Below are 27,554 nucleotides of genomic sequence, written 5' to 3'. Positions count from 1 at the left end.
GTCATGTTGTCATATTTTTAAAAGATTAACTATTGCAATAGCTTAAATCATGAACATACATTTGAATCAAAGAGCAAACAATAAAGGAAGTGGGTAAACAACTTCAGTTCACTTTGACAGAACATGAACATTTTTTATTTATCCATTGTCAGAAGTTACACATTATAAAATGGACACATTGTAATACTGATATATTTATGATCTATTTAAAATAACATTCAAATATTTAGGGTCAGTAAGATTTAAAAAAAAAAAGAAAGAAAATAAGTGAACACTTTTATTCACCAAGGATGCATTAAACTGATCAAAAATGACAGTAAAACATTTTTGACATTACAAAATATTTCAAATAAATGCTGCTCTTTTGAATGTTTTACTCATCAAAGAATCCTAAAAATGGTTTCATGCTTTCCTCTGAAATATTAATATAAAAAATATTATTTTTGACTTTGATTAGAAGAAATGAGCAGCAAACCAGCATAGACTGATTTCTGAAGGATCATGTGACACTGAAGACTGGAGTAATGATGATGATGATGATGAAAATTCAGCTCTGACATCACAAGCATTTTAAAACATTCAAATATAACAATTTTAAACTGTAATAACATTTCACAATATTACCGTTTTTTTTTTTTTTATATATATTTTTGATCAATTAAATGCAGCCTTGATGAACATAATACACTTCTATGAAAAATGAATTAAAATTCTTACCACCCCAAACTTTTGACTGGTAATGCAAGTAATTATTTGTACATGTTTCCTTTCAGTTTGTTTAGATAAAAACTTACGGTCCGCATGTTGGAACATATTATAATGCGTATGTATAAGTACCTTTATAATGTTTGGACATGAACCACATATTTTTTTCTCAATTTGTTTAATAAAGGAGATATTAATATATAAAGAACTTTGTTTTTATAAATGCATTCTTCAGAATAATCACATCTTTCCATTCACCAGACGACACAAAGTACGAAAACAAGTTTTCAAGGCTGAATATCCCATCAAACCTTAGTCTTGTATGAACTGTAAAATATGTTTTTGAGTGTGGGTGCAGAAGGACAAGCAAAATGGGTAAATGTGTAGGACTTGTTGATCCAGTTCACCAGCCTTCACATATAAACAGAAGAACTTTGTGTAACAGGGACTGTTACGTTCCTCTTGGCAGGTACATTCCGGTTTTTCATTTGTTACAGTTGTAAAAAGAGTTCAGCAGTCAATTTAACCGGTTTCCTAATCTAAAGATAAGTTAGGCACTTTGCATAATGACTCATAAATTCACTTTTTTCATGATCTTGTCTTTAATAATTATAATTAATAATCTCTTATTAAACATCATACAGACTGAAGATAAAAAATAATAAAAAAAAAATCAACAATGTCAGTTGACAACACACAGAGAAACAAACTTTCACCCACCAGACTATTTCAGAAATAAATTACAAGAAAATATACAGGCATTTATCAAACCAGCAGAGCTTGCTTGCCTGTAACAAACACATTGCTTTTGTAAAGGGATTTTCCTTGAATAATCTTCCTCATACTATTAAAAGTTTTTTCCTGGAGAGGAACCATATTCACAATCGGTTATCATAATGGTGCATCAATTCCTTTCCGTAAGTCTCTTCATTTAAATGGGTTTGTGATGATTACCACTGTTGTAATGCATTTTTACTGATAATGACAGATACTTCCTTTTCAAAATGGGCCAAAATGGCGCACACACAGATCTAGTGATAAAACCATGTGTGACGCCCAATTCCGTGAGACCTTATTAATAACACAAATCAACATTAGTAATGTGATGCAGTATAACCAGCAAATCATTTGCATCTATATATGATTAATAATATTCTGCAGTCAAATTACATCCCTCTCTAGCATTTATTGTCTTTAGGTATCATAAATTGATCTTACTTCACCAGTACATAAAATATTTAATTAATTTATTAGAAATTAACAAATTACTCTATATTTATTGATTATCAGTTATCAAGGCACAAGAGAACAATTTGGGTCTGTCTGGTTGTGGATATTAGGTGATATGAGTTCATGATCGTCCTTTTCACCACCAGACTAATTCCCGCATTCACAGTAGAGAATTTATGTGCTCATCCCCAGAGTCCAGCTCCACTGCGATTAGATATATTTATTAGATATAAATATGCTGTAAATTAAGCGGCTTCACTGCATACTAACAGATAACATCGTGTGACTTCCACAAGAGTGAAAACAGGCACCACGAACATTAACAACGGAAAGAAGACTTCAGAGCTTGCAGGATGCCTGAGCTACTTTTGAATTTGTCCTTCTGTTGAGTGAATGACAGATGTATGAACCAGCGTCCAACAGTTTGGGCAGGTCCACTCCCTGAAACACAGAAACAACAGTTTAAACGGGTGGTATTATTGTAGGATTTTTTTTTTTTTTTACCCAGAGGTTCATATTTAGGATATTTTTGTGACATAAAATTTGATCATGACAATTTTTAGACCCCAGCTGTTCGGTTTGTTGTGAGAGTCAAAATGTTAAATGACTAATGACTCTAGAGCTGTAGGGAAAATTATGCCATGATGCATTGATTGGCTGCTGATTCTACAAGTCTCTAATTTTCAGGTTCTCCTTATAGATTACTAAAACTAAACTAAACTGTTTTTTTTCCCAATTCATACTTTTATACAGCAAGAATTAATTAAATACTTCAAAAGTGACAGTAACTATTTCTATTTGAAATAAATACTGCAAATGCTTGTAAATGAACAGCATTAAACCTGAAAAAAAAAAAAAAAAAAAAACATATCATGGTTTCCACAAAAATATTACACAGAGCAACTGTTTTCAACACTGATAATAAATGTTTCTTTAATTTAATTTCTGAAGGATCATGTGACTATGAAAGCTGGAGTAATGGATGCTGAAAATTCAGCTTTGTCATCACAGGAATAAATTACATTTTAAAATATATTCAAATAGAAAACAGTTCATTTTAAACTGCAATAATATTTCACAATATTACTGTTTTTATTGTATTTTGATCAAATAAATGCAGTCTTGGTGAGCATAAACATAAAATAATTAAAATAAATAAAAGCATAATTGGTCCTTAAATGGTTCAGATCATACTTAGAAGGGAGAGGTTATTATGTGAGTATCGGCAAAGTCCCTTTAAGACAAGTCATTTCACTCAGCGGCCATCTTTGAAACGCCTCTCGGGCATCCTGGGCATCATGCAGCTCCTATCTCTTTGAATGGGGAAACATCAAATTCTCCAAAACTGTTCGCCAACCTTCCGATTACATTTCATATTTGAAATCACTAATGAAATCTGACAAAAGCTGTCTTATAAATGTTTTATCCAAGCGCTCGAATCATGACAAAAAAACTATATTTTTTAGGCTGGATCAAGCTAATGCGCATGCACGTCACTTCTGCCATGTTTCAGAGGTGCGCGTCTGATTCTATAGAAACCGCTGCTTCTAACGGCTGCTGCAGTGACGCGATGACTTTACCAGTCGCCGATTGGCTCTTATTTAGAAGGCGGGACTTATTCCGCCATATTACGCGTTACACTTTCTCCCATTCAAAACAATACGAGTGACACGTCTTGTGTTATTCTATAGTCTTTGGTATCGGTGACCATAAATCTGAGTGGACATCCATGACATGCGGAGTCCCTCAAGGTTCAATACTCGCACCCCTCCTGTTCAACCTATATATGCTGCCACTGAGCCAAATAATGAGAAAGAACCAAATTGCATATCACAGCTATGCAGATGACACCCAGATTTACCTAGCCCTATCACCTAACGACTACAGCCCCATTGACTCCCTGTGCCAATGCATTGATGAAATTAAAAATTGGATGTGCCTAAACTTCCTTCAGTTAAACAAAGACAAAACTGAAGTCATTGCGTTTGGAAACAAAGATGAAGTTCTCAAAGTGAACATGTACCTTCACTCTAGGGGTCAAACAACTAAAAATCAAGTCAGGAATCTTGGTGTGATTTTGGAGTCAGACCTGAGTTTCAGTAGCCATATAAAGAAAATAACTAAATCAGCATATTAACATCTCAAAAATATTGCAAGAATTAGATGCTTTGTCTCCAGTCAAGACTTAGAGAAACTTGTTCATGCTTTCATCACCAGCAGGGTGGATTATTGTAATGGGCTCCTCACTGGTCTTCCCAAAAAGACCATAAGACAGCTGCAGCTCGTACAGAACGCTGCTGCCAGGATTCTGAGCAGAACCAGAAAACATGAACACATCACACCAGTCCTCAGGTCCTTGCACTGGCTTCCAGTTGCATTTAGAATTGATTTTAAAGTACTGTTACTTGTTTATAAATCATTTAATGGCCTAGGACCTCAATACATTGCAGATATGCTCATAGAATATAAACCTAACAGATCACTCAGATCATCAGGATCAAGTCATTTAGAAATACCAAGGGTTCACTCAAAGCAAGGAGAGTCTGCTTTTAGCTGTTACGCCAGCCGCAGCTGGAACCAGCTTCCAGAAGAGATCAGATGTGCTCCAACAGTAGCCACATTCAAATCCAGACTCAAAACATCTTTTTATCTATGCATTTGCTGATTAAGGCACTGTGCCATGTCCGAACTTTTGCATTTTATTTTATACGTATTATCTTTTTATTCTTTTAATTCCTTTTCCTGTTTTTATTAAATTTTTAATGTATTTTATATCTTTTATGTATCATCTTGTTATTCTGACTTTTAATGCATTTTAAATATTGCCGTCTCGTTGAAAGAGCTGGGAGAATTAGGAAGAAAGCATTTGTGATTAGGTTAAAATTTGGTAAATTTGGATAAGGGGACAAACCATGGGGAAATTTGAGCTGTGGTGCATAGATAAGATATCTTCGGAGGGGGGATTAGGGCTGTGTGGTGCAGTTTGAGGTGTCTTGGCAAAAGGGGAGATTGAAACTTTGTTTATCAGTTTGAAGTGCCTTAAAAAGGTAGCAGTCCTGTCATGTGAGGAAGATCCAATCAGATCTGCTCTGATGGATAGATCCATTCAGATCCACTCTGACGGACAACAACAACAACAACAACAACAACAACAACAAAAAAACTCCCTTAGACTTCCTAGCTCATCCATCCAGATTGCAAAATTCTCTGTTTTTACTGTTATTTCTATTCCTTATGTTCTATTTTTATTCTTCTTCTTTATGTAAAGCACTTTGAATTACCATTGTGTATGAAATGTGCTATACAAATAAAATTGCCTTGCCTAATTGCTTTTGTAGTGTAGATGCTCATTTGGTCGAATACCTTCGAAGACCACCTACTGACCTAATGCTTAAACATTATGGGAAGCGTGGTAGCCATACAGGATTTAAACTTCATCAGCTGAAGACCCAAGTTTGGTTTGAAGACGAAAAACGTACCAAGCACAATGTTCTCTCACCATTCCTGATTTCTAACACGTACTAGGAGCGTTAGCGTTGAAAATTGTGAGAGTTTATTTTGTCCATTAGATTGAAAGATCTGACAAAGCTCATATTTTTACCTGCCCAGACCCTCCCCTTGAAGAAATCAGGACAGAAGTGGTTGAAAGTGGACAAAAGAGAGAGACAAGTTTCACAGACAAGGCTTAAGCTAGTCCTAGACTAATGTGCATGTTTGAGCTGTTTTAACTTAAAGAAACATGTACTGACATATCTTAAAATATGTCAGTGCCATTATTTTGTCTCAAGATGCACAATGTTTTTTTCTAGTGTATGTTTATAAAAGCTACTTAAATATCCTAATTGAACTAAGACCTAATCCTGGCTTAGGCTAAACCCTGTCTGTGAAACCGTGCCCTAGTGTTTGTTTATAATTTATTTTATGCCATGTTAACATCATGGCTATTTACATGGACAACACAAAGGTCAATATCATTATCCATAAAATTTATATTATTATATAAAAATTTCAACTTAACATAAGATAACAATTCAAATACATCCGGGTGATACATTTTGAAATATTCCATGCACACATGTTTCTGAATAAAAGTATATTCTAGCAGCATCATATAAATTACAATTCACCAGAATATGCTTAACAGTCAAACTTGACACGAGAGACATAAAGGAGGAACTTCGCCTATTAAAGGTGTCCTAGAATAAAAAATTTAATTTATCTTGGCATAGTTAAATAACAAGAGTTCAGTACATGAAAATGACATACAGTGAGTCTCAAACTCCATTGTTTCCTCCTCCTTATGTAAATCTCATTTGTTTAAAAGACCTCCGACGAACAGGGGAATGTCAACATAACACCGACGGTTACATAACAGTCGGGATCATTAATATGTACGCCCCCAATATTTGCATATGCCAGCTCATGTTCAAAGCATTAGACAAGGGCAGGACGTCTGGATGTGCACAGCTGAATCATCAGACTAGGTAAGCAAGCAAGAACAATAGCGAAAAATGGCAGATGTAGCGATAAGGAACTGACATGATCCATGATATCATGATATTTTTAGTGATATTTGTAAATTGTCTTTCTAAATTTTTCGTTAGCATGTTGCTAATGTACTGTTAAATGTGGTTAAAGTTACCATCATTTCTTAATGTATTCACGGAGACAAGAGCCGTCGCTATTTTCATTTTTTAAACACTTGCAGTCTGTATAATTCATGAACACAACTTCATTCTTTATAAATCTCTCCAACAGTGTGTAATGTTAGCTTTAGCCACGGAGCACTATCAAACTCATTCAGAATCAAATGTAAACACCCAAATAAATACAATTCTTACGCGATTAGACATGCTGCATGATGAACACTTTGTAAAGATCCATTTTGAGGGTTATATTAGCTGTGTGAACTTTGTTTATTCTGTTTAAGGCAAGCGCGAGCTCTGTGGGTGGGGAGTGTGAGCATTTAAAGGAGCCGCAGCCTAAGTCGGCTCATATTTAATGATGCCCCAAAATAGGCAGTTAAAAAAATGAATAAAAAAACATCTATGGGGTATTTTGAGCTGAAACTTCACAGACACATTCAGGGGACACCTTAGACTTATATTACATCTTTTAAAAAGACATTCTACGGCACCTTTAATAAAAAACCTAATGGGTAAGTCTTGAGTGACCCAGTCTGCACCTAGTGAAGATGACATAGTCATGTCTTGATTTGAAGTTTTGGAAGATACTTCTTTTTCTACTGGGGTTTATTTCATCCAGCTTATTATTTTTATTTTCATCCCACTCTTTCTGACCCTTGTTAGTGATGTATAAGTTAATTACATGTCTAAAACCAGAAGATAGTATTTGACAGTCAGATATTTATTGAAGCGCATCCCTGGCAGCCATGTCCGCTCTCTAATAACCAGTCAGTCCAATGTGACTTGGAACCCAGCAAAAGATAATATTAAAGTTTTCCTAATTTAATTTTCTAATTAAGTTAAAATTTGACAATTATGGGGTGATCAGTCTTTACGAATTCAAGTGCTTGAAGACAAGATCTTGAATCAGAGGAAATTAAAAAGTTCTGTTCTTGACCCTTCTCCCGGGCCCTAGTGTAAACAGGAATGTGTCTCCCTTGTCTACTTGTGATCCGACCGAACAAAGCACATCTTAACACCAGGTGTAAACAGGCCCTGAGAGAATAAAAAAATCTTAAAACACAGACACAGTCGAGTTGAACTTACAGTATGGATTCCCAGTCCGTGCAGCATATAGACCACATCTTCAGTTGCAACATTCCCAGAAGCCCCCTGGGCATAAGGGCATCCGCCTAGCCCTGCAACGGATGAGTCCACGACACTTACCCCATTCTAGAATAGAGCACAGGAGAAAAAAAGTTTCTAAAACATAGCTGCTCATGTGTGAAGAATGTGAAAAATGACAAGGTCAGAATGCACAGTATGTACGCAAAGAGCCAGTCTCGTTAGACATTAAAACAAGACAAATGTAGTAAAAAATTTCAGTCATGACAGACAGGCCCCGACTCACTCACCTGTAACGCCACAAGTATGTTAGCGAGTGCTTGTCCGTAAGTGTCATGACAGTGAACTGCTAAAGCCTCCACGGGAACCTCTTTCTTCACAGCATTCAACATCTCCGTCATGCCACCTGGAGTGCCTACTCCAATAGTATCGCCAAGTGAAATCTCATAGCATCCCATGGAATACAGCCGCTTAGCAACCTCTGCCACTTTGTTTGGCGATACCTTCCCTTCATATGGACAACCCAGCACACATGACACATAGCTAGGAAAAACAGAGCAAAAGAGGATTTTTCAACAATATGAGCACAGTAACTTTACAGTCTTGCACACTGGGTTATGGAAAGATCTCAAAAAATAACTAATGCTGGGTACACAACACAAGATAATCGGGCTGATTTTTGGCCAATTTCTCCCCTCCCGACAATCCTAGGGTAATGTCCTGATTATCTTGATGGTTCTACAGATTATCTAATCAGATTTTCCTGTGGTGTGAGGTGTGTTAAGAGTGACTGAATCTGCTCGGAAGAACGTCGGAGGCGCCCCGATCACGAATCGTAAATATTCAACATGTTGAATGATCAGAAATCCCGATGTGTGGGGGGAACCCCGAGGACAAACACGTGCACGCTTGGAGATTATCACGGGAAACAAAAAAATATCCAATCAGAAAGTGAGCTGACAGAAGACGAAAGCATAACAAACGCAGTCATGCCGCAGCACAGAGTTAAATGGATTTGGACAGCAAAGATGGAGGATCAGCTTGTTGATGTGTGGCAACGAGTGTTTATACAACGTGCCCTGTAAAACATACCAAAATCATTCCAAACACTAATTTCTTCCTGCCATAGTCCGTCATGTTTATTCTGAAGTCTCGAGAGATTTTGCGAGATTTCCTGTGTTCACAGTTCACAGTCGGGACTCTGGTTGAAAATCTTTTTGCGTGTGGTGTTCTGTCTTTGTCACATCATGGCACACCACATACTATAGGAGCAAAACGGTTAAAGGGTCATGAAACTCCCCTGTTTTAGCCTGGTCGTTCACACCTCTGAGATGGAAAAACTCACTTGTTGAAAATGGGCGTGTAAAGCTCTGGAAAAGTGGGAGTGTAGGGGGGGGGGGGGGGGGGGGGGTGTGGGGGGAAGAGAACAACCAATGAAACACAGACCTACAACACACTCATTATACAGAATGATGAACATTAATATATGAGCATGGAGAAAATGACAAACTCCCAAGCACAAGGGAGAAATGCAAAAGAACATTTAAAGGGGCTAATAATACTTTCATTACATTTACGAGCACTACAGTCTCATGATAAACGACACGCAGTTTAACACAGAAAGAATAAAGGCTTAGAGAATGGACAAAAATTAAACTTAGTCTTTTGTTCATCAGAATAATCGTGTCATTGCATTCAGATACACATATCATTTGGAACCACTAAGATTATTAATGTTTTTAAAAGAAGTTTCGTCTGCTCACCAAGGCTACATTTATTTAATTAAAAATACAGTAAAAACAGTAATATTGTGAAATATTATTACAATTTAAAATAACTGTGTACTATTTAAATATATTTGACAAAGTAATTTATTCCTGTGATGCAAAGCTGAATTTTCAGCATCATTACTCCAGTCTTCAGTGTCACATGATCCTTCAGAAATCATTCTAATATGCTGATTTGCTGCTCAATAAACATTTATGATTACTTTCAATGTTGAAAACAGTTGTGTACTTTTTTTCAGGATTCCTTGATGAAATACAAAGCTTCTGTAGCATTAGACACTACCGTTCAAAAGTTTGGGGTCAGTAAGAATTTTTTTTTTTTTTTAAAGAAATTAAAGAAATTAATACTTTTATTCAGCAAGGATGCATTAAATGAATCAAAAGTGGCAGTAAAGACATTTATAATGTTACAAAAGATTAGATTTCAGATAAACACTGTTCTTTTGAACTTTCTATTCATCAAATAATCCTGAAAAAAAATATTGTACACAAATATTTTGTACAATTGTACACATTAAATGTTTCTTGAGCAGCAGATCAGCATATTAGAATGATTTCTGAAGGATCATGTGACACTGAAGACTGGAGTAACGATGCTGAAAATTCAGCTTTGCATCACAGGAATAAATTACTTTGTGAAATATATTCAAATAGAAAACAGTTATTTTAAATTGTAATAATATTTCATAATATTACTGTTTTTACTGTATTTTTAATTAAATAAATGTAGCCTTGGTGAGCAGACGAAACTTCTTTTAAAAACATTAAAAATCTTAGTGGTTCCAAACTTTTGGACTGTACTGTATTTCATTTGAAGAAGACTTGATGAAATATGTTTGGTGCAGGAGAATGTGTTAAATATGTCTATAAAAACTTTAAACACGGATACTTTATTCTGTATATGATCTATAATCCACGTGGCAAGTGTTGAACCGATCATATTTATTGTCCTTATGTTTGTGGTTTCTTACATTTAGAAAATCTTATAAGTTTTCAAAAATCTTTTAGTGTGTACCCAGCATAAGAAACTTAAATGCGCAATCCAGGGTTGCCTTACCCTCTCACAGGAACTCCCTCTTGTTTGGCTGCTCTCACCACCTCCTCAAAGCGCACAAGACTCTCATCCACTGAACAGTTTATGTTCTTCTTACTGAAGAGCTCTGATGCAGCACCAAATATTGCCACCTCTTTAGCACCAGCCTTCACCTGAGATAAAAAAAAAAGAAATTCAGTGCCACAAGATCCTTCAGAAATCATCCTAATTTGCTGATTTGGAGCTCAAGAAAAATTTCATATTATTATCATCAATGTTTTAAACGGTTGTGCTGAATAATATTTTTTGTAGAAATCATGATACATTTTTCCAGGATTTCCAGGTAAAAGAGAAAGCTCAAAAGAACATTTATTTGAAATAAAATGTTTTGTAACAATATAAAAAGTCATTTTTGATCAATTTAATGCATCATTGCTGAATAGCAACATTATTTCTATGAAATCTTACTGACCGGTATCTTTTGAATGGTATAAACATATGTAGTATAGCATTAGCACATGACAGTCTGTTGTTATTCACTCACAGCAGCCTGAAATCCCTTCAGATTAGGCGTTAGAACGGGGTAATTCACGCCAGGTTTCTTGTGGAGACCACGCATCACTTCCTCCTGATCAGCCATCTGCCAATCAAATGCAGCCAAACTTCAATGTTTACATCAAAGATGAGTTGTATGTTGTGAAGGTCTATTAAAGGATAAGTTCACTTTCAAATGAATTTTTCCTGAAAATTTACTCACCCCCATGACATCCAAGATGTCCATGTCCTTCTCTCTTCAGTCGAAAAGAAATCAAGGTTTTTGATGCAAACATTCCAGGATTTTTCTCCTTATAGTGGACTTCAATGGAGCCCAAATGGTTGAAGGTCAAAATTACAGTTTCAGTGCAGCTTCAAAGGGCTTTAAACGATACCAGACGAGGAATAAGGGTCTTATCTAGAGAAACCATCGCTCATTTTCTAAAGAAAAAAAAAAAATTAAATACATTTTAACCATAAATGCTCATCTTGAACTAGCTCTCTTCTTCTTCTCTATTAGAATTCCTACACTGACAGAATTCTAATAGAGAAGAAGAAGAGAGCTAGTTCAAGAAGAGCATTTATAGTTAAAACGTGTATAATAAATATATATATATATATATATATATATATATATTTTATTTTTTTTCCTTTAGAAAATGAGTGATGGTTTCTCTAGATAAGACCCTTATTCCTCGTCTGGGATCGTGTAGAACGCTTTGAAGCTGCACTGAAAATGTCATTTTGACCTTCAACCGTTTGGGCTCCATTGAAGTCCACTATAAGGAGAAAAATCCTGGAATGTTTTCACCAAAAACCTTAATTTCTTTTCGACTGAAGAAAGAAAGACATGGACATCTTGGATGAAAAAAGTAAATTAGCAGGAAATTTTAATTTGAAAGTGAGCTAATCCTTTAATGAAATGTTTGCATACTTCAGTGTGGTTCAGCTATAGTGCTGTATCTCACCTGAGGGACCCATTTAGGTGAAACAAAACTTGTGGCCTCAATGACAGGAAGTCCCGCCTCAGAGAGCATATTGATCAGACGGATCTTCACTTCAGTGGGAACAATGGTCTGATGGATGCAGAGTTTAACAGATATTATATAGCTCCTCCATTTCACATCACAGGGTTCCCAGAACTTCTCACACTAATACATTTTTTCCAGGATTTTTTCACTTTTCCATCATTTTTGATGACTTAATGTATGATGAAAAAATACTAAAATGTATGATACATACTGTATGATATTAAAAAATAAGCTAGCTATAATATATATATATATATATATATATATATATATATATATACACACATACATATATATATGTGTGTGTATCTCACAAGAAAGAATTTATGTCAAAAGAAATTTGTTAGAATTGAACATAAATAGACATGTTTCTATTTTTTATGCCTATATTAATATTAAAGGCAATTGAAATTTCTTTGAGGGTAAACTGAAATTAAGTACTTAAATGCCATGATATTAGCAGGACTGACAGTACCTCAAGTCTGTAAATCAAGTTTTACATTGAGTCACCAAAGTTGACAGTTGACAACCTCAAAACAGAAGTGTTCAACCACACTGAACAATGACAGGCTGGATTTTGATGCAGGCTGATTCAGAAACAGAAAGATCTTCACCTTCTCATTCTGAAGTCCATCTCGGGGTCCAACCTCAACAATCTTCACCTTCTCTGGGAATGACTGAGTGGCAGACACACTGACCTGTCAAATCACACACACAAAAACATGCACTCAAAAGGGCAAAAACAAACAACATAACATCGTCACATTCAGACTTGCGCACAAAACACTTACGGATCTGAGCACGACGGCAGCAAAGGAGTGCAGAGCGGGTCGGTGAAGCCGAACACACGCGAACGGACCAGGACCAACTCTCATCACAAGCGCCGCCATCTTCACACGCCCCCAATAGCCCTGACGTCATAATGTCATATATGAATTTAGATCTCGCGATAATACGAGATCAGATTTCGAGAGGCTTGTCGCCATCATTCCTCTGCACCAATCAGAATCATCGCGACTCTGAGGAGAGCTGAATGTATTCTTGTTTGCCTAAAAAGTGAAAAATGTCCATGGGTTTTTGTTCATTGATAGTTTAAATGTGGAAAGAGCAAATTTATTTTTAAATGTAAATGATGATTCTTACACATACTGCATCTGTATAAAATATATTTCTTTCATCTAAATAATCAAAACAAATATTTTTCATGCCAAAATAAAGGGTTAGTTCACCCAAAAATGAAAATTCTGTCATTTATTACTCACCCTTATGCCGTTCCACACCCGTAAGACCTTCATTAATCTTCGGAACACAAATTGAGATAATTTAGTTGAAATCCGATGGCTCAGTGAGGCCTCCATAGGAAGCAATGACACTTCCTCTCTCAAGATCCATAAAGGTACTAAAAACATATTTAAATCAGTTCATGTGAGTACAGTGGTTCAATATTAATTTTATAAAGCGACGAGAAGTTTTTGGGAGCGCCAAAAACAAAACAAAATAACGACTTATTTAGTGATGGCCAATTTCAAAACACTGCTTGACGGATCCAAAATGGTCAATATTCATGTTCATGCACTTTTATTAATATTTATGTTAATTGTTTAGGGCTTATGATTTATCAGTTTCACTTTTGATTTCCTATATTTATGTACTAATACTTTATATATTAATTCTTATCATATTTTCAAGAATTTACTTGTTATTGTACCCTTATGGTTATTTTTATTTTATATTTAAGAGTATGTTATGTTCAATTGTTCTTCAAAGTGTTCCAGTGTGACAGGTCGTGCTGACACGTTTGTGGTTAGACATTGGACGCCTGCCAAGTACTGCAGAAGTGATGTTTTTCAGAATTATTGCTCATTTGAATCTGATCAAAATATGTCTGCTGACATTTGCAAAATTCCCTATAGGGTATAAAACAACTATTTTTGACACTGGACCAGTAGATGACGTAATGGGTGAAATTAACCTTTTCTTTTAGAACAAAAACATCAATTTGAGTGGGATGTAAATTTCCCTATAAGCTCATGGTATAAAGCTGACCGGGTCATTGATAATTCAGCTTTTTCCCTTCTTTGCTCTCCTTGGCTTCTACTTCTTGTCTCTTATCTGCAAATATCTTAATTATTGCTCTTTTTGATCTTCATCTATTAGATACAATACTCAAAATTTTATTATTAACTATTGACTGCTCCTTTATAGTTGTTATTTTACCTTTTGGTTTTATTAAGTATTTTCATTATTGATTAAAGTTTGCGTGTGAGGCTAAATTTAATTGTAATGAATAAATAATTTTCCATCAACTTTATCTACTGGATCTCATTTTCACAAGTTTCTGCATCACTGCTTCAGGAAGGATCGGAGCACAGATTAATCAGTGTATCGAATCTACTGTTGGGAGCGCCAGTGTCACGTGATTTCAGCCGTTGGTAGTTTGACACGCGATCTGAATCATGATTCGACACACTGATTCATTTATGCTCCGAATCTTCCTGAAGCAGTGTTTTGAAATCGGCCATCACTAAATAAGTCGTTATTTTGTTTTTTTGGCGCTCCAAAATTATTCTCGTCGCTTTATAATATAAATATTGAACCACTGTACTCACATGAACCGATTTAAATGTTTTAGTACCTTTATGGATCTTGAGAGAGTAAGTGTCATTGCTCGATATAAAGGCCTCACGGAGCTATCGGATTTCAACTAAATTAATTTGTGTTCCGAAGATTAATGAAGGTTTTACGGGTGTGGAACGTCATGAGGGTAAGTAATAAATGACAGAATTTTCATTTTTGGGTGAACTAACCCTATAAGACAAATGGTAATGATATTTGATATTTCCAGAGTGAAACATAAACACGTACATTAATTTAAATAATATTTTATTTAGACAATGTTTAAGTTGAGCATGTGACTGATAACAAATATAACTTGTTGCAATTTAAATAAATAAATGAGTCTGTTACACATCACACAAAGTAGGTCACGTGGACTCCATGCAGCATAGGATATAAAATGATAAATGTAAACCTTGCATTAACTAAAGTTTGAAAGTTTTTTTTTTTAATTACAGAAAAATCCCATTGTATCAGCCTTGGATCTAAATTAAATTACCACATTGTCATTTTGCCCATAAATGCCTTTTAGAAATAAACTAAATATACTTTAAATTACAGAAATATACTTGTACTTTTATAAAAGCAGTTATATTTTAAATACTTTACATTTTTAATGAGAAAGAGTTTTTATTTGTACAAAAACGCACAATCATTTCCCATTATGAAATTATAATAGATGTCAAACTGTCAAAAAGACAGCTCTTTTACCCATTTCCCCCCAACACACAATGACAAACATATCATTTTCCACTGGCTTCCTCGTCACTGTCCTCCACTTCCTGGATTATGAGATCTGCTCCAGAATCTTCCGCGAGGTCATCGTCGTCCATGACCCATGTAATTTGCCTGTTCTCGCTCATGTCCTCTTCCACACTCAATAACAGGCCTTCTTTCTCCTCATTTCCATCAGTCCCATCTGTGATTAACTCACTGTAGCCGCTCTCCTGAATGCAAACATCGCACAGCCTGTATTTGCGGGTTCCCTCGCTTACCACTCGCCCATTAACTTCGGTTACATGGCGTTTGCACTTCCTGCACACCAGCTTACGGGCCTGATGAATCTGTGTAACACAAGTGTGATGTTTTAGATCTCACATCAATATCATTTTTCTTTTGTTTAACAGACTGAAAAACATATACAATTATAAATATAATCGTATCTATTACATCTGACTAAATCCATCCCTGACTTAATGTGATCACATATGTTGAATTAATGACCAACAGTAGCATGTGGATGTCCAGCCTGTGGATGTGTTAATGGACCGGACATGTGTGAAGCTGAGTGTGTTTCTCACCGTCTCAAAATGGCTGCGCAGGTGTTCCAGGCGAGTGAAACGTTTGCTGCAGGCCTGACAGGGATACGGACGCTCACCTGTGTGACAGCGGAGATGACGCTTCAAGTCTGCCTTCCTCTTTACTGTGTGCGTGCAGAACGGACATTTGTAACGCATAGAGGGAGTGGAATCTGAGACAGAGAGAAAGAGGAAGATCCCTTTCATGTATCACCACACCAAATAACTATTTGAAAGCCTATTTTTAAAAAAACATCTCTTGTTTACCCAGAGAGTCCAGAAACATTGCATTATAGAGATATAGAGAAAGAATCAGGGGCGAAATGTAGGAGAAATATTTTGCATTTTTAACTTCTGTTTTAGCTGTTGATTAAAACCTTGAATGGCTCCTAATTACAAAACAGATTTGAGCAACATGAACATAGAAAATGTCTTAGCTATTTCACTTTGGGAGGCAGAGAAAGTCTTGCTGGAGGACAAGAAAAACACTTTATATTTATGTTAAATAGAAAAGAATAAAACAGAATTCATATTTAACTTTTGGGTTCACTAAGATTATTTTTCAATGTCTTTAAGTATCTTATGCTCACCAAGGCTGTATTTATTTGATAAAAATACAGTAATATTGTTAAATATTACTACAAACGTACTGGTACGATTTGAGTCCCTCTGACCCTTACAGTGTATTTTATCTATTGGGTCACCAAAATATATTTTTAAAAGCTTTTTGTATTAATTGAAATGTCTCCTTTAATAATGTTTAAAAACATTACATACATTTTATCTTCATATTGACACTAGCTATTTTGTCATGTCCCTCAAGGCCTTCTATGAAAGTGTACTTGGGATCTGAATAATAAAATGAGAAAAAAGTCCATTCATTTTGCCATTCCCATAAATAACCATCTGTGCTTTTTTTGCTGGTAATGTTTTTTTTTATTTATTTTTTTAACATCAGTTAAAGACATAATACTATTACTTGTGAAAATTATCTTTGTTATTTCAACATTATTCATGATTTCTTAATATCATGCATGCCATGCGCTCTCCATTTATTCACTAGATTTAGAGCAGTGGCCAATTTTGGCAAAAAAAAAAAAAAAATCACACCTACATTTTTTGTGAAGTTTATGAAAAAGTAATTTAAAGTTAGTTGAATTCTGTCTGAAATGTTCAGAGCAATCATAAGAATACAGATTTTAGTTCAAATTCTGAAGGTAAGCCTTTGATAAAAAAAAAAAGATGAGGTTTCTGTCACAAAAAGTGCCCATTTCAGGCTTTAGCATTGCAAAAGTGTGATATTTTATATTTGCAATTACTGAATTAGTGTGAGGGACATCTGATTAATAGAAAAAAAATGTTGATTTTATCACAAATACATTTTATAATAATATTCAGAGAGCTCCCATAGTGTCCATAACTTAAAATAATGACCAATAATAATAGCGATTTGATGCCTGGGATGGAAAAATATGTTTTTCTGGAAGTTAAATATGTCATTAATGTTGTGGGGCGTTCAGAAAAGTAATACATATTGGTAAAAAAATCTAAAAATGTGTAAGTGTGTACCGGTTTTGTGAAATGACTAGTATTTTAACATGTCATTTATTCAAAGCTGAATTTTCAGCATCATTACTCCAGTCTTCAGGGTCACATGATCCTTCAGAAATCATTCTAATTTGCTGATTTGCTGCTCAAGAAACATTTCTTATTATCAATGCTGCTTAATATTTGATAAATATAAAGTTTTTAGTAACAACGTAAAGTCTTTACTGTCATGTTTGATTATTATAATGCATCCTTGCTGAATAAAACTTTAGAGTAGTGCTCACCTTTATTAAACACCCCAACTACTCCAACAATAGACGGAAGGTTTGCGTACAGCTCGTCCGCTTTCTGAGAGCAGTGCGACACCACCCCCTGCAGGTCAATGAGAGAAGTGTCTTCTGTTACCAAGCGACTGGTGGCGGTCCGTTTCCTGCTTCCTCTTCTCCTGCGTTCAGGGAGCACGGAGCTGTACTGCTCCTCCTCCATCTGTGCCTCCAGGCTGGACTGTGCAGGAGAATTCTGCTGAAGCCCTGACGGCTGCGGGCTGGTTCCTCTGAAGTCCTCCTGTGGCTGTTCCTCCTCTTGTTGATCCCAGAGTCTGGTCTGAGAGCTCATGCTTACGTCACACATGTTGGACGGCTCGATGACGTTTTCACGTCTGTCCTGAAGCGGACTGTTGTCCGACAGACACAAATAGCGATTCTCATCGTCCTCTTTCGCACTGATCTCCAGGAAAGATTTAATGAATGCCTTGCAGTAGGAAATTACGTCATTCATCTGCAGGTAGCTGGCGGCTGACATCACTTCTATTACATTAGAGCTGTTGAGCTCCAGCTGACCAGAGTAAATGAAGTCCAGGATGATGGCAAAGATATCAGGGCTGAAGACATCAAAAGAAGCACTCACAGACTCGAGAGTGTCTTTAGCTCCCTGAGACAGCAGCATCCTGAAATATCCACTGCTGCCGTACAGGACATTGCGGTGCGCGCGGAAAATCTGACCCTCAACCAGCACGTTGCAGTCACAGAACAACTCCTGCTGCCGCTGCTGGTCCAGCTGTTTTAGCAAACAGCTCTGGTGAATGGCTGACATATCTGCACTGGTCCATTTGTGAACAGGCCTGAAAGAAGAAGTGAGAACATCAAAAAACAGAAATCATTGGGTTCTCTATGATTCTTTTTCAATGTCTTTAAAGTAAGTTACTTATGCTCACCAAGGCTGCATTTATTTATAAATGCATTTTTAAAATTTTATGAAATAATAAAAAAAAATGAGTAGCCTAATTAACTTAAAGTTTTACATTATTTCTGCAGCGTGTATGTGTGCTTTGTGTGACGTAATGGCAGGGATTTGAGGCAGCTAAACTCCGCCTACTGTTCTCTGATTGGACTACACACCTGTCAATCATGTACATTCGCTGTGGAAGGGGCAACACCCGACTTTGCGCATCGGGTAACGAGGGAGAGAAGCAGGGAGAGAGAAAAAGAGGAAATACAGAAAGAGGGAGAGAAGACGCGTTTAACACTAACGTGAAAACCGTGAAATATTGTAAATAAAGAAAAATTAGGGGACGTTCTTGCTGTTAAATCTCTCCATCATTCTCCCCTCGCCGCAAGCGCACACAAATACCAAAACTGGGTTACACTGCAAGACATATATAAATAAATAAATAACCAACCCAATTAATATAAAGCAATAGAAGCCGTAGCAACAGAGAAAACGCTCGAAAAGTAGCCTAAATTATGAGATTAAAAGTGCTCTGCGCCCTTTATGTGTACAACGCCCGCCAGAAAAAAGTAATTCCTGAGATAACGCGTTTGTAATTCACTAAAAGCCATTTAAACATTAACCAGACATTGCATTTGTTACATTACGAATTAAACCTGTCAGATAAGGAGGTTGAGGCAGTGGGGTGGTTTCTGACGGGAGCCCTGTCGTCCGCGGAGAGCCGCCCACCGAACCGACCTCAGACTGGATTTTAAAACGCAAAAACACCCGGCTTTGCAACACCGTCGACCTTTTTTCATATTTCGGATCACCTGAGCTCGGACGACCCGCAGGTTGACGCCGAGCCTCGTGCTGGTCCCCTTCGCCCACCCTCTTTACCCGGGCACCGTTTCCCCCAGTCTCTTAAACATAATACTCACAGATGCCCCGCGTCACCCGCACTCCGATACGGTCGACATGTCCCACTTTCACAAACCATCTCCATTTCTCTGCCTACTTTGGATGTATTTCTCCAGCTTTTGTTATCAGGGCGAACTGCTTTCACTTCCTGCTTTGCCCGAAAGACCGAAACCCGTTTGTGCTGGAAAAACGTTTTGCTGACGTGGGTGTCCGGAGCGCCCGGGACCGGAGAACCGCTTAAAGCACACGCGCCCCCGTACAGCAAAACCAATACATTTACGGCTTCTGGCCTTGAAAATGAATAAATGTCCCAATTTATTTTTTTTAGCACTTATGTTGACCCTCTCGTCTCATAGGAAACAGCGCCATTGATTTGACAAGGAACCATGTTCATTTCATACACTCGAGTTTAAGATGTTTTATTAAAATACCCCCCTCCAAAAAAAAAAAAAAATAAATAAATAAAAAAATCTGAACAATCAGTGAAATGCTGAAAAAAATAGTTTAATGCAAGTGAGGTTACATAGAAATTGTGTACATTAAAAATCATTAGCTTAGAGTCAGATGTCTTGTAATATGATTTTACATATAATTATTAAAAATGAAAGACTTCATGGTCCCAATTTGGCTTTGTTTTTCTGCCACAAGTGCAATTCCCTTATTTTAGTAAGAAACAGTCTGCATTCATCCAGTTTCAAGGCAGTGTTCCATTACTGAATCCCGTGGGATTCTGGGATTGCCAGCGCCATAGATCCTCACCTGTGTGATTAGATAAAACAGTCAGATTAATTATGAGCTGCCAGTTGCACACCCATCTATTTATGCAAACTGCAGAATAAAAATGATTTCGGTTTACACTTACACATCCTCTCCAGGCCGTATTCAGCCTTCCAGCCCAGCTCTTTCTCCGCCAAACTTGGATCTGCATAGCAGGATGCCACATCCCCACTCCGCCGAGGGGCAATCTGATAGGCAATCTGGGACCAGAGGAAATATACTATCATTGAAGAAAATATTGGATCCCAAAAGAACAAACATCACAATGTGATTTCATAAAGGTGACCTCGGGCTAAACAAATTGTGTGTGTGCATATATTATATATATATGCATATTTAAATTGTGTATATTGCATGTGCTTTGGACCACAGCAGGTTTACCCCTCACCTTTCGACCTGAAGCTTTTTCCATGGCATTCACCATCTGTAGCACCGAGTAACCTGTACCTGTGCCAAGGTTATAAACCTACACAGAGACCAGAACAGAAAGGAAAACTGAGAAAAAAGGATGTGAAAAATTGCGTACATTAAAGAGGAAGAAAAAATGTCATACTTTACACCCACAACTGTCCTTCATTTTCCTGACGGCAGCGATGTGCCCCTTTGCTAAGTCAACAACATGGATGTAGTCTCTCACACCTAGCCAGGAAGAATGAATCAGTTTCATTATCTTTACTGGAAGCTGAAACGTTAGCGTTTGTTAGCTAGCATAAAAGCCAACATAACTGAAAAAAAAAAAAGAAACTTAACTACATTTTTATGACTACAAAGCAAACTAAAATAAAATAACATAACATGGTTATAACAACATGGTATATTATAAACCTGAAACCGTTGAAACCCATTTGTATTAAACATGAAAATGCCATTGACTGAAAAGGAGAAACATTTGAAACTGCTGAGAATTTTAAAATCATTCCTTTTTTTTTTTTTTATGATACCAGTTAGCACATACACTTAAACAGTCCTAAAATACTAAAATTAAAATAAAAACTGAAACAGTTTTTAAACAGAAATTAGACAGCTCTGAAAAAACTAAACTAAAACCAGTGTTATTTTAGTATTATTTATTATTATTTTATACTGTTATAGTTTTTATTACAATTTTGAAATAACTTTCATTTTTATATTTTAAGTTTCATTTGAATTTTTTCTTTAAATATTTCTATTTACCTTTAATTTTTTTTCTATCTCCGTTTAAGTCATTTAAGTACTTCAACTTAACATTTTTATTTCAGTTAAATGCCAAGGAACTTTTCTAAATTTCATTTCAGTTTAAGTTTATCTAATATTTATATTTTATTTCAGCTTTATTTAAATTAACAATTCAATTAACAACACATAAATACATGAATAAAAAGAAAAAAAAAAAGAAATAAAAACCTAATTAAAAACTCAAAAGTAATAAAACTCCAGAAATGAATAAGAGACAGCGGTAAAGACAAAAATAACATGCTGAAAACCATCTCTCATTAACCTGTTCCATCAGGTGTGTTGTAATCATTTCCAAACACACTCAGATGTTTTCGTCTGCCAACAGCAACCTGCCATACAAAGTGAGAAAAAAAACAACATCCTTTACAATGCACACAGACACATGTGGCTCTTCTAAACCTTAAAGGAACACTCCACTTTTTTTGGAAATAGGCTCATTTTCCATCTCCCCTAGAGTTAAATAGTTGAGTTTCATCGTTTTCGAATCCATTCAGCCAATCTCCGGGTCTGGCGGTACCACTTTTAGCATAGCTTAGCATAGTTCATTGAATCTGATTAGACCGTTAGCATCTCGCTCAAAAATGACCAAAGAGTTTCAATATTTATCCTATTTAAAACTTGACTCTTCTGAAGTTACATTATGTTGTAAGACCGACGGAAAATGAAAAGTTGTGATTTTCTAGGCTGATATGATTGAGAACTATACTCTCATTCTGGCGTAATAATCAAGGAACTTTGCTGCCGTACTATGGGTGCAGCGGGCACAATGATATTACACAGCGTCTCTCACAAACGTCTCCATGGTTGCAAGGCACGCTCCCTGTGCAAGCAGGGGGTCACAGCTGCTGCGTAATATCATTGCACTGCTGCAGCCATGGAACGGCAGCAAAGTTCCTTGATTATTACGCCTGAATGAGAGTATAGTTCCTAGCCATATCGGCCTAGAAAATCACAACTTCTAATTTTCCGTCGGTCTTAGAACACGATGTAACTACAGAAGAGTCAAGTTTTAAATAGGAAAAATATTGAAACTCTTTGGTCATTTTTGAGCGAGATGCTAACGGTCTAATCAGATTCAATAAACTATGCTAAGCTATGCTAAAAGTGGTACTGCCAGAACCAGAGATCGGGTGAATGGATTCGAAAACGGTAAAACTCAACTATTTAACTCTAGGGGAGTTGGAAAATGAGCCTATTTCCAAAAAAAGTGGAGTGTTCCTTTAAAGGGTTAGTTCACCCAAAAATGAATATGTCATTAATTACTCATCCTCATGTCGACACCTGTAAGACCTTCATTCATCTTCGGAACACAAATGAAAATCTTTTCGATGAAATCTGAGAGCTTCAAAAAGTTCACAAAGAGGTCGTAAAACTAATCCATATGAAATAAGTGGTTTAGTCCAAATTTTCTGAAGATACTTGATTGCTTTTTATGATGAACAGATTTGATTAAGTCTTTTATTCACATATAAAATTGATCAGCAAACATAAGCAGAAGCTCAGCCAAACCTGAATGAATGACGCACAAGAACAAACCTCTTCCAGAAGCTCAAACCTGCTGCATAACACACGAGAATGAACACTGGTTCTCACGTCAAGTGAACAAGCTTGAGCTTCTGTTTACACAACCGATGTGTTAGTTGATGAAGGTTTATATGTGAATAAAAGCCTAAATTAAATCTGTTCATCATATAAAACGATTATGACTGTTCAGAAAAGTTGGACTAAACAGCTCAATTCATATGAATTAGTTTTACGATCTCTTTATGAACTTTTTGAAGCGTCAAAGTTTCACTTGTGTAGGCAGCCTATGGAGGAACAGGAATCCCTTAGATTCTATTAAAAGATCTTCATTTGCGTTCCGACGATGAACGAAACTCTTACGGGTTTGGAACGACATTAGGGTGAGGAATTAATGACAGAATTTTCATTTTTTAACCCTTTAAGTGCTCAGACAAGTTACCTGGGCAACATAAGGTAGAAGGTTGTTTGGGATTCCCTGTGGATCTTCACCAATCTGTCCTGAGATATGAGCACCAATGGGATTGAAGTACCTGAGCAGCACAGCATTCCAGTCCTGCAAGACAACTTATCAGTTACACACCTGCCACACAGACGCAAGCGTCATAACAGAGCGGTCAGCTACCTTCTCTGCCGTGCATTGGTCCCTGATCATTTCCTCTATGAAGTACTTGGTCTTGCCATAAGGGTTTGTGCAGCCACCCGCCGGATGCTGCTCATCAATGGGGAGTTTCTGGGGGTCTCCATAGACGGTGGCAGAACTACTGAATACCAGATTGCGCACCCCATGAGACTGCATCACCTGATTCAGACACAGCCAGAAAGGCTTAAGAGAAAGCACTAACATGCACAAACACACTTCTAACTGTACTAAACCAGCATTTCAAGAATCAGATTCATATGGACACTCCATGCATTAAAATGATCAATGCATAAGGACAATCCATGCACTTTTCTTACCTCCAGAAGATTGATGGTTCCTGTGAGATTGACTCTGTAGTATCTTAAAGGCTGTTCTACTGATTCACCCACAGCTTTTAGTCCTGCAAAGTGCATCACTGCATAGAAGGAGTGCTTAAAACACAGAGCAGAGAGAAAACAATTAACTTAATTAACCACTAGTGGCCGCTGTTATACATTTAACCGGCGCAGTTCAGAAATGAGTAGATTGATCTAAGAGTCAAGAAAATACAAACAGTGGATGTTCATTTGTACCATTTTAAATATTTTCTCCAGTCCAGGTTTATCCAGAAGGTCCAGCTCATGGAACTCAATCTGAGTATTCAGAAACTTCTCTATCCTCCGCAGGCTCTCTGGAACATCACCCTCTCCTCAACAAAACACACATCCACAAAGAACAACGGGCATTAAAAAAAAATACATGAGAAAATACTGTCAGCTACCAAAACCAAAATACAGAATTAACATTATTACAATATTTTATATATTTTATATATATATATATATATATATATATATATATATATATATATATATATATATATATATATATATATATATATATAAAAATTGTATATATAAATATTTAATATTAAATAAGGAAATATTACTTTAAAGATTTAATATTATAATAAAATATTTAAATTAATATTAAAAAAACTTATACAAACTTCACATTGCTTTGCCCAGCAAATACTAAATATATTCCACACAAGGGCTCACTGTGTGTGCAGGAGTCTCTTTGTAATGCAGTGTGGTATGATGAGTGTATGTATATATGGAATGTGTATGTATATATTGTATATTCATACAGAACAGTTACATGTCTTATGTAGTTAGTTGATTAGTTGTTCACTTTGTGGCCAAGTATATTAATCTCTAACAACGGCAGTATATAATACCTTGTTTTGTATACTTACAACTGCATATCATTCAGTGTCATTAAAGGTGCCCTAGAACTTCTTTTTAAAAGATGTAATATAAGTCTAAGGTGTCCCCTGAATGTGTCTGTGAAGTTTCAGCTCAAAATACCCCATAGATTTTTTTTATTAATTTTTTAACTGCCTATTTTGGGGCATCATTAACTATGCACCGATATATAGGTTGCGGCCCCTTTAATTCTCGTGCTCCCCGCCCCCGGAGCTCGCGCTTGCCTTGAACAGCATAAACACAGTTTACACAGCTAATATAACCCTAAAAATGGATCTTTACAAGATGTTCATTATGCATGCTGCACGCATACATCGGATCATGCGAGTATTGTATTTATTTGGATGTTTACATTTGATTCTGAATGAGTTTGATAGTACTCCGTGGCTAAAGCTAACATTACACACTGTTGGAGAGATTTATAAAGAATGAAGTTGTGTTTATGAATTATACAGACTGCAAGTGTTTAATAATGAAAATAGCGACGGCTCTTGTCTCCGTGAATACAGTAAGAAACGATGGTAACTTTAACCACATTTAACAGTACATTAGCAACATGCTAACGAAACATTTAGAAAGACAGTTTACAAATATCACTAAAAATATTATGTTATTATGGATCATGTCAGTTATTATTGCTCCATCTGCCATTTTTCGCTATTATCTTTGTTTGCTGTGCACATCCAGACGTCCTGCCCTTGTCTAATGCTTTGAACATGCGCTGGCATATGCAAATATTGGGGGCGTACATATTAATGATCCCGACTGTTACGTAACAGTCGGTGTTATGTTGAGATTCGCCTGTTCTTCTGAGGTCTTTTAAACAAATGAGATTTACATAAGAAGGAGGAAACAATGGAGTTTGAAACTCAGTGTATGTCTTTTCCATGTACTCAACTCTTGTTATTCAACTATGCCAAGGTAAATTCAATATATAATTCTAGGGCACAATGTTCCCTGTTTGTCAAAATATGAAAAAAAAAAAAAAAAAAAAAAATTGTAAATGTAATGCGGTGTGTTCAGGATACCATCAAGGACCTTCTGCAGTGCAGTGTGATTTACCTCTGACAGCATTACTGAAGTTATCGATGACCACGGGGTGATACCCAGCCTCTATGAGCTCCACAACACAGTGACTGCCAATGTATCCACCTCCTCCTGTCACCAAGATCTTCTGACGCATGTTGAGAGCCTTCAGCACAGAAAGATTGACACACAAAGGTGAATTAATGTACCAGTTGTTAACAGGTATGTGGGTGTGTCCTATCCTTATTCAACCTGAACGTGCACTACGTGGCTCTACCGTCACCAGCAGCATCCTGTTTCACTGTATATGAATGGAGCTCTTTCATTCATTAATGAGGATCACAGCATTTAAACCTCAAATTCCCCAAACGTTCAAGAGAGCAAGTTAGTTTAAATCAGCCTGACTACACTGGTATACACTGACTGCACTGATTACAGTAAGACTTTACAAGTCACCTGACTGAAGGAAGAAAGAAAGTAAGATCTCTGATCTCTCAGGACAAAACAGACAATAAAATGCAATAAAACAGCTCACACTCAGATCTGTTTACACTCACCGTGCTGATGAATGCGGATCAGTGAGGGTTACTGGAGAACACGCAGATGACAGCCAGTACAATGACAGGAGGGCAGAGTTTACCGAGTCTGTTTGGTTTATTCATTCTTGCTTCCTGGTTTCAGGGCTACGTGGAAGTGTGTGAAGCAGCTAATGTATGTGCTGTGTGATTGACTTTCAAAGAAAAAGTCTTTTTGATGAATTTGTCATATTTATTCTTTCTGTCACGATTAAATGCTAATTGAAATAGTTCTTTGCAGACCAATGTAAATCAATATAAATAGTAATAGTATATATATATATATATATATATATATATATATATATATATATATATATATATGTTTATGCAAACTTTTGAACAGTAATGTATATATAGTGTATATATATGTAAAGTATCATGATGGAAGCCACAGTGTGAAAAAACATAATGTATTCCTTAGTTTACTGTTGTGACACATTTTTCCTTTTTATTGTTTTTATTGATTTATTTTTTGCATTTTTTTTGTAGAACATTTCAAGTTAAAAAAAAAGAGGGAAAATAAATTAGATAGATAAAAAAAGTACAAATAATAAAACAGAAGAAATAGACTTTAGAAGGCAAAAGGAAGTCCTTTCGGTTTACAATACCAACACAAAATATCCACCGCCTAGATTAAGCAAGCGTTCTCACAATGACTTTTATTATGAAAAAGTTGTTTCCTCATAGGAGAATTATTTTCCCTTACGCACACAACTTTCATCCTGTAGAATTAAGTAGTCAAAAACAATGATCATATGTCAGTCAGCTGGTTTATTCGTTTATTTCAAAACAGGAAGAGTCACTTCTGTATCCATAAAAGACTAATGAACTAAATAAATGCATATAGGAATATTAATATAAGTAGTAGGAATGCATTTCTAAGAGTGC

At 36.2% G+C, this 27,554-nt stretch overlaps 3 protein-coding genes across 5 annotated transcripts; all 3 read right to left on the bottom strand.

Annotated features, from left to right (window-relative positions):
• Positions 1-46: 46 nt before the first annotated feature.
• Positions 47-12,978, bottom strand: hmgcl (3-hydroxy-3-methylglutaryl-CoA lyase). The gene is made up of 8 exons (XM_067367620.1): positions 12,862-12,978; positions 12,685-12,768; positions 12,008-12,115; positions 11,050-11,145; positions 10,530-10,678; positions 7,976-8,228; positions 7,668-7,793; positions 47-2,376 (listed from the first exon to the last, which is right to left on the bottom strand). The coding sequence occupies exons 1-8, from the start codon at positions 12,958-12,960 to the stop codon at positions 2,275-2,277; spliced, it is 1,017 nt and encodes a 338-aa protein (XP_067223721.1). The 5' UTR covers positions 12,961-12,978; the 3' UTR covers positions 47-2,274.
• Positions 12,979-14,991: 2,013 nt separating this feature from the next.
• On the bottom strand, positions 14,992-19,827 carry zbtb8a (zinc finger and BTB domain containing 8A). Of its 2 annotated transcripts, none has more exons than XM_067367776.1 (4): positions 19,680-19,827; positions 17,817-18,652; positions 15,988-16,157; positions 14,992-15,750 (listed from the first exon to the last, which is right to left on the bottom strand). In XM_067367776.1, the coding sequence occupies exons 1-4, from the start codon at positions 19,742-19,744 to the stop codon at positions 15,430-15,432; spliced, it is 1,392 nt and encodes a 463-aa protein (XP_067223877.1). In that variant the 5' UTR covers positions 19,745-19,827; the 3' UTR covers positions 14,992-15,429. The 2 variants fall into 2 exon arrangements, with proteins under 2 accessions (XP_067223877.1, XP_067223878.1); XM_067367777.1 differs by lacking the exon at positions 19,680-19,827 and adding an exon at positions 18,746-18,830.
• Positions 19,828-20,135: 308 nt separating this feature from the next.
• gale (UDP-galactose-4-epimerase) lies at positions 20,136-26,774 on the bottom strand. 2 transcript variants are annotated; one of them, XM_067367568.1, is made up of 11 exons: positions 26,646-26,774; positions 26,125-26,254; positions 24,388-24,503; positions 24,133-24,246; positions 23,798-23,974; positions 23,615-23,728; positions 21,914-21,980; positions 20,990-21,075; positions 20,825-20,902; positions 20,522-20,636; positions 20,136-20,418 (listed from the first exon to the last, which is right to left on the bottom strand). In XM_067367568.1, the coding sequence occupies exons 2-11, from the start codon at positions 26,243-26,245 to the stop codon at positions 20,354-20,356; spliced, it is 1,053 nt and encodes a 350-aa protein (XP_067223669.1). In that variant the 5' UTR covers positions 26,246-26,254; positions 26,646-26,774; the 3' UTR covers positions 20,136-20,353. The 2 variants fall into 2 exon arrangements, with proteins under 2 accessions (XP_067223669.1, XP_067223670.1); XM_067367569.1 differs by having other exon boundaries at positions 24,388-24,500.
• Between the last annotated feature and the right edge of the window lie 780 nt (positions 26,775-27,554).

The sequence above is a fragment of the Chanodichthys erythropterus genome, chromosome 18, assembly GCF_024489055.1.
Source record: "Chanodichthys erythropterus isolate Z2021 chromosome 18, ASM2448905v1, whole genome shotgun sequence".
Taxonomy (NCBI): domain Eukaryota; kingdom Metazoa; phylum Chordata; class Actinopteri; order Cypriniformes; family Xenocyprididae; genus Chanodichthys; species Chanodichthys erythropterus.
This window is presented reverse-complemented; position numbering and strand designations above follow the sequence as displayed.